Source organism: Quercus suber, unplaced genomic scaffold, assembly GCF_002906115.3.
Source record: "Quercus suber isolate HL8 unplaced genomic scaffold, Cork oak 2.0 scaffold_201, whole genome shotgun sequence".
In the NCBI taxonomy this organism is placed as follows: Eukaryota; Viridiplantae; Streptophyta; class Magnoliopsida; order Fagales; family Fagaceae; genus Quercus; species Quercus suber.
Window position 1 is genome coordinate 446,466 of NW_027069659.1, and position 11,145 is coordinate 457,610.

The 11,145-nt window shown below is 36.9% G+C and overlaps 1 protein-coding gene across 1 annotated transcript; it reads left to right on the forward strand.

Annotated features, from left to right (window-relative positions):
* Positions 1-3,369: 3,369 nt before the first annotated feature.
* LOC112019868 (GDSL esterase/lipase At4g10955) lies at positions 3,370-4,585 on the forward strand. The gene is made up of 2 exons (XM_024052411.1): positions 3,370-3,389; positions 3,835-4,585. Exons 1-2 carry the CDS (start codon positions 3,370-3,372, stop codon positions 4,583-4,585), a joined length of 771 nt encoding a protein of 256 aa, XP_023908179.1.
* Positions 4,586-11,145: the final 6,560 nt, after the last annotated feature.

Sequence of the window (11,145 nt, forward strand, 5' to 3'; positions counted from 1 at the left end):
GGTATGGTACCTGAATTCAGCCAAGACAATATGGATGAAGTTACATCATGATTTACCCTACTCCAAAAATAATGATAAAAGAACAGCGGCATACCATCAGGTCTAAGTGCTTTAAGGGGAGCCATTTTTTGGAGGGCGCTAATGACTTCACACGCCTCAAACTCCTTACGTAGGGTTGCATTCATCTCTTCATCAATCACTGTAGGCACACATTCAAGCATGCTGGCGAAAACACTACCCTCTGTTGAAGTAAATAATGTATTGTAGTAATTTACCATAACTTCACCCACATCTTCTTTAGTAGTTTTCCATACCCCTTTCTCATCTCTAATTCCCTCCAAAGTTTTTTTCTGGAATCTCTTTGTTGCACAACAATGGAAATACTTTGAGTTTTTATTCCCTTGGTTAGCCCATAGTACTCTAGATCGTTGAGCCCACATAGTTGCTTTCCTCTCTTGTAAAACCTCAATATCTTTCTTGATTTGTCTTACCTGGAAATTGTTCCCACTAATCATTGCAGCCCTTTCCTCTTTGGCTAAAACCTTCTTTAACCAATTCAACTCCATTCTTACATTACCGAAAACATTTTTCTCCCAATGCCCCAAATCTTTCTCACACCTCTCCACTTTCCTCAAAATATCTCCTCCATCACCGTGCCCACTCCCACTACTCCAAGCTGAGAACACCACTTCCTCACAACTTGAATTTGAAAGCCACATTTTTTTGAAACGAAATAATTTTTTCCAAACCGGTTGAATCAAACCTGAGAGTGAGATGAGAATTGGAACACGATCCGATGACGTACAAGTTAAGTGGAACACCCTACAAATCTCATGAACCAGCTATTTGTGACCAAACACCTATCTAACCTCTCCCAAATTGATCTTCTATCCTCAAAGTGCTTGCTCCAAGTAAACTTTGAGCCCTCGAACCCCAAGTCCATGAAACCACACTCATCGATCACCTCCCTAAATTGTTGCATTTGCCAATGGGGTCTTCTTGCACCCCCAAGTTTCTCATCTTGTCTAACAATTTCATTAAAATCCCCAAAGCAAAGCCAAGGCTTCTCTGGCTGTGAGTTTAAGTTCCTTAACTTACTCCAAGCTTCATGTCTTCTAGTTGTATCAGGTTCACCATAAAACCCAATTAATCTCCATTTATTCTCTAAATTTTTATCAATCACGGCATCAATATAGTTCCTATCAAAACCCTCCACCTTTAAATTTACCGAAACTTTCCAGTACATAACCAATCCTCCACTCCTTCCCACTCTTGGTACCACCCATCTATAATCAAAACCAATACTGCTTTGAACAAATTCTAGCCTTGCATCGTCTGTAAGTGTCTCGGCTAAAAACACTACAGCAGGATCTTTTGCCCATACGATTTCAACGAACTCCTTCCCTATACACAGGTTCCTAAGCCCACGATAGTTTCAAGCTAAACAACTCATTGCTCTTGGCGGGGCTAAACATTCACTCCTGCCATTACTGAAGGTGTGGTTTCATCCCTGAAGGTCGCTTAAAACCTTTTTGCTTTCGAATTGGATCGCTCTACCTCTAAATTTGCTGTTCTTTTTTTTCCTAAGGACTTGGATTTTTCTACTTTGTCGCCTGTATTGCTTCTTTCTCTGCGTTTCCAGGTGAGGGTTGAAAGAGTTGAAACCGTGTGGAGGACCCTAGCTACTTGAGTGTCACGTGCTTTTTTAAGTTTTGGAGAATAACTTAAAGTGGCACGTGAGCTATGTTTTTTTGCTGACTTCTTTCCCAACCCCTGAAGTGTAGCTGCCCCAAATTCCTTTGCCAAACTTAATTCCTCATTATTTGCTTCCATGTCAGCTTCAGTTACATTACGAGTCTTCAATTCCCTCGTAATTCCCTCATTCATTCTGACTTTTACAACCGTGTCTTCCTTTCTATTTTCGTCTCTCTTATTGCTAATTAATGAGGAATTAATTTCATCATCAATGCTCTCATCTCTGTCTACCGTTACACTTTGTGACTGCTCCGGCATCCTCCCTCGGCCAGAATCTGAAAATTAACCAGGATCACAATCAGCGAACAAACTCGAACTCACCTTCTTCTTCGCTGCATAATAACTAGGGACAAGAATTGCATTTTTCCTTGTTGCAACGAAGGGGGGTGCCCTCAATTGTGGTCCAAACTCACGCTTAGTGTGCCCTCACTCTCAATCTACAACTCACAATCTCTATCATCATGAGTAAGTCACCCACACCAGTAACATAAATTTGGCAACCTTTCATACTTGAAAGAAATCCACACATACTTACCTCCTTCATCAACAGATAAATCGATGGAGACCTGCAAATGCATAAAATGACCCCCATCATATAGTTTTGGATCCTTTGGCATTGAAACTTCTCCCAACACGCTATAGATTTTCTTTGTTGCCTCAATAGTCATATACTTGAATGGAATTCCGTGCCCCTAAACCCAAAGCTTAGTTTTCACAAATTGAATACCTTCAAGTGACGCTTCATTTTCATATCGACTCATCACCACCAGATGTTTATCAACACTCCATGGTTCGCCCTCTAAAATTCTATCATCATCCTCCTTATTGTCCAAAGAGAAAAGAATTTTATGGTCACCAAAACTCTGAATCTTGAAACCATTTCTAGCTCTCCATAGTGGGGTGAAAGTCTTAGCTATAATCTCCATACTGATGGCCCGTCTAGTTAAGAACTTTGCAGCAATGGAGAACTTCTCAACTTTTTCATCATCCAGTAAACAGCAACCTGGCCCCTCTCTATTAGAGAGAGCAAGCCTATTCCATGATTGAGCCAACTCATCCATCCTCACTCACACTCAAATCTGTTTCCCAAAACCCCAAAAAAGAACCCAACAAACCTAGGAATAACAATATTACTCCCAGGATACAAAAGCACCTTCTAAGAAGGGACACTCTAATTCTACTGTATAAAGGAAGTGGAGAGAAAAATCCCACGTCTCTACTCAGAGAAACTTTCTTCATAGAGTTTCTTGATCATTTTAGTGTTGTTTGTTTGTAAAATCTATTTGGTATAATAAAAACAAATTGCTCGTGTTAAGTCCACCACTAACAATACTTTTATTGTTAACCACTTAAAATTTGTCATCTCAAAAAGTTAAAAAAGAAGTATCACTAGGCTTATTCTTTGACCGAACCACCTCATCAGTCTAGCTAATCTTTCTCTTCTTTTGATTTCCTCCTTCTTCTTTTTTCTTTTCTTTCTTTTTTTTTCTTTTTTTTTTTGGTGTCCCCTGAAGGCCCATTTCTGAGCAAAAAAAGGTTGGTCATTTTTGCTGGGTTGATGTTGAAATCTGGTGCATTCTTTTAACTCATTCGGATTTTGGCCCATGAAAAATGATGGGGTACAAGTACCAGTGGTAGGTTGATTACACCAAATGTATCTCAGAGTTGTTTGTTATCCTCTAAAATATTGTTTTCCTCACTATTTGATTTGTGAAATTAACCTTGGTTTGGTTAGTTTAATTAAGTAATGTATTCAATTATCGAAATTAACATTGATTTGGTTAGTCGTATTAAATAAATTTATTTAATAAATATAATAATAAAACTTAGGTACAATATTTTAAATAGAGTAAATTAGATCCTCCAATTGAATTCAAACACTTGAATGCTTGAATTTAATTGCCCTTGAAAAATCTAAGTTTTATTGTAAATATAAAAGGCCTTGCATAACTTTTTTGCCTTAAGACTCAAACTATATTAAACTAAGTTTTATCGTAAATATAAAAGGCCTCGCATAACTTTTTTGCCTTAAGCCTCAAACTATATTAAACTGAATCTAATTTTACAATCTCTTTTCAGGAACAACAAATGTCACGTAATTTTTGCCTGCTTGGTTGACTCAGTGTACATTCTTTGCGATGAGTCCGAGGGATCTCAGGATCCTGCTCTACCTTGTTTGGACGACTTCAATTTCAAATTAATTGATAGGCTCATAGACAAAAATGACAAATCCATATTTGGTGCCATTTTTGAATACAAAGGCGAATCTCTTCCAAACATCCCACAGTTTGTTATAGCCTTTCGTGGCACAAAACTCAAATCAAAGACATGGGTACAGGACATCAAGCTAGACGCTAAGTGCAGGGCGAACACACCTCACAATAGTTCCCGCCTTCAACATGCAACGAACTACGTTCGTGAAATGGTTACTTCTAGAGCTAGAGGTGCAAGTGTGTGGCTGGCTGGACATTCTCTAGGGGCAGCTATAGCATTGCTTGTAGGAAAGCAAATGTTCAAGGAGGGTCATTTTCTTGAAACATATCTGTTTAATCCACCATTCTGCTCTGACTTCATAGCGAGTTTGATCAAGAATGAATCTGTGAACTTTGGGATCCAGCTTACAAAGAATCTTCTCAAGTTAGCTTTCGATCGTTTTGGAAAGGATCATCAACATAAGGAGGCTCAAGCAAATGACACCCTAGCTTTCGATGCATTATCTAATTGGGTTCCTCACATTTTTGTGCACCCAGATGATCCTATTTGTTCAGCCTATATTCACTACTTTCGAAACAGGCAGAAGATGTTGGAGATGGGATTAGAAAAAAGTTGAGAAGGTTGCAGCAATGAAGACCATGAGGATGGTGTTGGGAATGGATTCAAGTTCAGAAGCAATGCATCTCCTTCCTTCAGCAATTCTGACCATTAATAAGGTTGAATTCCCCCGAGAAATTCAAGGACGTTGTGGTAAGATAAAAAAAAAAAAAAAAAATTAGCTCATCAACTTGAACAGTGGTGGAGTCCTAATTCTTCATGTCAATCTTACAAGTGTACAACCCTCCAAACTGAATGAAGCAGCTATATATATTGATGTGTGTTGTTGACAATAAATATGCAGGCCCAAAAGACTACCCAATACAGTCCCGCAGAATGGGTCTTGGTTACGCTTTCGTCTGACCCAGATATGACGTGGGTCTAGCCGTCTAGGGTGCTTTTGCTTTTTGTTTTGTTTATTTGTATGTTTGTTTTGTTTGTTTGTTTTTTTTTTAAGGAAACTTCTTGTTTTGTTAGAACCATAGCATGTTACAATTTAAATTCCTTCTTTAATTTTCTTCTGTTGCATTTTTTTTTTTTTAATTCGTATTTTTAGAAGCTGTTGGAATGAGATTGTTTTCAATCATCATATCATTATAGTTAGTAAGAAAACTTTATATAGATGCATAATGTTTCCTGATATATTGTGAAATTCCAAGATGAAAAACAATCAGATCAAGTCAAACACAGGCCTTAACAAGCACAATCAGACGCAAACAGAGACCTACAGCATCTAAGTAAACTCAATATGAGATCACTAATTAGACTTAAAAGATTCAAAGTGTTGGCCTAAGCCTTCTTAATTTCAACCGAAATTTTAATGGGGAAGGGCATAAGTAAAGCAATCACCTTCTCTCATCCTTAATATATATATATATATATATATATATAAGATGGGTTCAAGTTACAACCTTTTTTTTTTTTTTTATGAGAGAAAAAAAAAAAAAAAAAACAACTAGCTACCAGCTTCATCCCACACAACAGAGGCAAAACAAGGGGGACAACAGCCAATATCAAAGGAGCCAAAAAAATTACATGACAAAGACAACTTTGCTAGAGAATGGGCTGCCATATTGGCTAATCTAGAGACCCAAGTGACAAAACATTAGAAGGAGCAAATAGCAGGATCTGCATCTCCATAACTTTGGACCTAATTCTCCAAGGGGAAGTTTGACTTGGATTAATAAGAGCATCACAACAAATCTTGGAGTCAGTCTCAATATAAATACCCTCAGCTTCCAACTTGGCTGCCAACAACAAAGTCCATTTAACTGCTTGAGCTTCAGCTTGGAGAGGGAAGGTGGTATTCACCTTTTGAGAGCAAGCAAAGACCAACCTCCCTCTCCAATCTCTCGCCACTGCAGTAACAGCAGAAAATTTTAGACCAATTGCAGCATCCACATTAATTTTAATTGAGACTTGCCTAGGGGGTGACCATGCATGAAGCAACTATGTTGATCTCACAGAAACCATCTCAGCAGATCTGGAATTTTTGAACTCAGTAAGGAGCCTCCCAATTCTAGAAGATAAGTCATCAATGCTTAGAGGGAGATTTTCAAAATGAACTTGATTCCTCAACTTCCAAATTCCATCATAAAGAGTGGCTCCAAACAACAAAAATTCATTTCTCTGATCAAGACTCAAACTACCCAAGAAAGGGGGGGAGAAAAGAAATTGAATAAGCTCTAAGGCCAAAGAAAACCGAAGAGCATCTAACCTCTCTCACCACTAACTATTAAACCAAAGAGCCTTTGCCACAGGGCATAGAGCAAAAAAATGGATTGAGGACTCAACTTCTACCTTACAAAGGGGACATAGCTCATCTCCAATATATAAAAAAATCTAGCTAAATTGGCCATAGTAGGCAAGCATTCAACTGCAATTCTCCAGATTAGCATTTTAAGCCTTTCATGAAAATTGGATTTCCAAATTTGATTCTAGAGTGGCTCAGGTGTCTGACTAGATGAGAAACCCCAACAAATCCAATAAGCAGATTTAACAATCAAATCTCCAAAGCTTGTGGGGGTTCATGTCCACCCATCCTCAACAACACAAGAAGATAATGGAATATTTAAAATTAATTCAATTTTTGAATCCTTAAACCATTGCTTCAGCTTGTGAATATCCCAAACATTATGATCAGAATTTAGAAGCTGAGAAACCAACAATATCTCATCTGGGTTAACCCCAGATTTGGGCTTAGGAATAAATCCCTGAAGATCTGGAATCCAGGGGTCATCCCAAATTCTTATGGTATTGCCATCACCAACAATCATACAAGCTACATTAGAGAAAAGGTGCTTTACTCCTAAACTTTTCCAAATTGGAGAAGAGTTACCTTGAGAGAGATGGAATAGCCAATTGTGTCTGATTTTGTATTTAGCTCTAAGAAAATTAACACATAGATAGTTCTTTCTAGACAAAATCCACAAGGCAAGTTTTGATAGAAGGGCTTGGTTGAACTCCCATGACTTCCTAAAGCCCAAACCACCTTCCTTCAAAGGTCTACAGAGAGAAGACCGAGAAATAGGAGTCCAATAATGTCTAGACTCCGTTTTAGGATTCCACCAAAACCTTCAGACCACCGAATCGAGTTGGTCACACAAATTCTTGGGGAATTGTAAGGCAGCCATGGTGTATGTTGGAATAGACTATGCTATTGATTTGATTAGAGTTCCTCTTCTTGCCCAAGATAAATTTTTACTTTTCCAGCCACTAAGTTTGCTCTCTAACCTGTCTTTCACCTACATGAGGTCTTGGGATTTGCTCTTAGATAAAAACACGGGAACACCAAGATAGGTGGTGCACTGAGGGAGAGAACTGAGACCCCACCAACATTTTATTTGGTTGAGAAATTGAGAGCTAACACCTTTAGAGGGGAAGACACTAGATTTCCCCACACTAATTAATTGACTAGACCAAGAATAGTATTTTTCAAGGCACATTTTGAGCAAGGCAAGCTCAGAATCTTAGCTTTACAGAAAAGGATAACATCATTTGCATAACATAGTTTTGAAATAGCAGGAGCAATGCATGCCACTCTCACTGGAGATATGTTTTTCCGATCCACCTCTTTATTAAGAACCTCACTGCCTAAAATAAATAGGTATGGAGAGAGAGGATCCCCCTGTCTGAGGCCACAACTAGGAACAAAGCTTGGACAAATTCCCCAATTTAGCAACAAGGAATATTGAACAGTGGAGATGCATTGAAATATTAATTAGAGAATTTTTTGCTAAAACCAAAAGCTTTAAGCACCCTCATTAAGAAACTCCATTCCATTTTTTCATAAGCTTTCTAAAAATCTTGTTTTATCCCCAAGAATCCCTTCTTCTTCTTCATATGCTTGAAACTATGGACTATCTCTTGCGCAAAGACCACGTTCTCTGTGATCCATCTATTAGGGACAAAGGCAATAAACACTTTCACCCTCACCATTGTCTTCTTCTTCTATCCTTCTCTCTTTCTCTCTCATGTACCAAGACCTCCATAAACTCCTCCAATGAACCAAATAGATCAACAAGCGAATTAATACATTGTAATTTTATTAGTATTAATGCATTTTTGCCCTTGCACTGCATTACATGTATTGAGTTTGCATACAGGGCATCAAAAAGCTGCATAAAATCCTTTTAAAATACTTATTAGAAGTACCACCATCACATGTATTAAGTTCACATACAAGGCATTTAACTGTCTAACAAGGAATAGCCACTAAACTACAACATCTCTATAGTATCTTCATTAGGGATTTTGAACTTCTCTGTTAGGAATATAGAAGAATCAAAGAAAAATGCACCAATTCGCATCCAATTTGACATTCCCATCACAACAAATTAAAATTAATAAATCAGTTGATCTGCTAATGCAAGGAATGTTTTTTATTACTTATATATGTTTACTTCAGGAGAATTTTCAAATAAAAAATTAATTCAATCATTGCCAATTCCCCTGAAATCTATTTACACAGATGCATATAATTCACATCTAACTGAAAAGATGAAAAATGCTAATGCTTTATCCCTTGTTGATTCATTTGGTTCATTGGAGGAGTTTATGGAGGTCCTCGTAGATGAGTCATGAGAGAGAAAGAAAGAGGGATAGAAGAAGAAGAAGAAAACGGTGGGGGTGAAATTGTTAATTGACTATTTGTTTATTTTTAGAAGAGAATTTAATGACTTAATGATATTAAATATGGCATGTCACTAGTGGTTTTTTAACCATTAGATCTAATAGAAATCAATTATTTAAAAAATGTGTAACTCTTATAGAGTTATATCATGTGTAACTTGAACCCAAGAGAGAGAGAGAGAGAGAGAGAGAGAGAATATATATATATATATATAGATAGATAGATAGATAGATAAAGTTTACAAAATTGGTTGTAACATAAAACTACAACTTTACTTAATATCATTTATATTGCTACATATTTTGAAAATCTAACCGTTGAATTGTATGTTCTTTACGTTCTTAATATACATATCAAATTTTGTGCCAATTAGATATTATTTACTATATATCTATAAGCTTACATTTTATGTATAATTTTAAATTACAAAAACTTGCAATTTAAACAATTTATTGATGACATAGTTACTGATCTTAAATTTTATAGAAATTTTGCAAGTATGTAGAATATAAGAAGGAAATGTAATCCAATGATGGATTTGTTAAAATTCACCCCCAATAAAAAGATATTAAGTAAGATTATATCCTTAAGCTACAACAAATTTTGCAGCTAAATTTTATCCTATATATATATATATAAGTTAAAAGCGTAACATTTATTATTATTACACTTTTGTTGAGCCATATCAACTGCCGTGTCATCATTTTCTTTCTATCATTTATTTTAAAACTATGTATATAAAATTATAAGTTTTAATGTACGCAATAATCCATTGTGGGTTCTTTTTTTTTTTTTCTTTTTTTTTTTTAACAATACCCAGGCCCAAGTAGGAACAAAGATCCTGAGCCTTGTACTTAACTGTTTGGTGGATTGGGCTTGGTTCACCGCAGTTGTGTTGGGCTGATTACGAATCAAGTTGTGCACAAAACATGGATACTACAACACATACACATTTATACATACAAAATATATATGTATTGTACAATAAATGGCTGCGGAACAGTAAAGGAGTAATAAAAAAAAAAAAGTAAATAAGACGTTAAGGATCCTCAGAAAGACAAACTATATTTCATTATTTTTGAGTTTTAGTACATTGGGCCTATTCTTCCACTGGGATATGTAATAAGGTCCATATAAGTTCAAAAGTCATAGACTTAGATAGCTCTTAGTAGGCTTCTAAGACTTGTGAGGTTTGAATCCCTTAAAATCCAAGTGTATCCTCCAGTACCTATCTCAGGATCCCTTACAGTGTTTTCCCTCTTTTCTCCTTTTTTTGGAATTCTAAAGAAGTTTTCCAAATGATCTTTTTTCTTTGATTCCTTATTGTTGAATGGTTTTTGCTGATGCCTTAATCCCCTTTTATAGTACCTTTACAGGGTTTTGGGTGTACCATTAATTCCCTCCATCTGCTGCCCTAGGTACCAGTACCAATGTTGTGTCAGCAACATTGGTGGCTGGTCCATTCTTTATTTTCTCACTATATTCTCCTTTTAAGGCTTCCCCCCCAAAAATTCCCCAACTTACCTTCCTCTTTTGGGGGATCCTAAATGCAAACTTTCAATCCTCTCATCCCGAAGCTTTTAGATGCACTTTTTCAAACCCACCTTTTTGTCTGCTTCACATTTTTTCATTTTCTCTAAATGAGAAAATTCCTCCCTGTCAAGCTAAAAGATCCCTAGCCACCTTCCTTCATGGTCCATCTTCCTGCGTTCCTTGAGGTATCAAGCTTCTTTTCATGAAGTGTTAATTCTTGAGTCATCAACCCTTTTCTGAACCATAGGAGACTGATGGGACATGCCTATCTTCGTTCCTTGTGTCCATGAGCATGCTCCCTTGAGCTATCCCAATCCCAACTAATCCCTTCCTGCATTTCCCGATGATCCTATGGTTCTAGAAGTCCCAAAGTATCCTGGTCCAGTCCCTTTCTAGGCTCTCTAGGAAATTTTCTCACAAAGGGTAGGCTAAACTTCCTTTTTTCTTTTCCTTCCTTCTCTAAGGTCCAAAGCTTTGTCCATTCATAGGTTTGGGTTTCCTCTTGCTCATTTTAAGTGGGCCTTGGCTAGCGGATTGGGCTTTGCCTATCTTTGAGGGCCCCTTGGGTTTTAGATTTCAACACTTGTGATATTTTGGGCCTCAACACAACACTTGTGATATTTTGGACCTCAACATCCATTAATGTCTTTACTCATTCTCAAAACTAATTATAACTTATCAACCATGATCCGATCATTACTTTTCACTACCATGACATTACACATTCATGAACCTAAATGTAACTTATAAGAGAAAATACATGTAACATAAACACCTTGGACAAACGGGGCAACTCTATAGCTGGCCTAGGGGGTTCAAATGAACCCCCAAACCTAGCCAAAAAACAAAAAAAAAATTTACAAAATTTTTTATTTTTTATTTTTACCCATAAAATAAAATTTTAAACACCCTAA

Bases quoted from the DNA above. Each gene is read 5' to 3' on its own strand.
- LOC112019868 (XM_024052411.1), top strand. From the start codon at position 3,370: ATGGGGTACAAGTACCAGTG. The intron at 3,390-3,834 runs GTAGGTTGATTA...ATCTCTTTTCAG, and splicing joins ATGGGGTACAAGTACCAGTG to GAACAACAAATGTCACGTAA.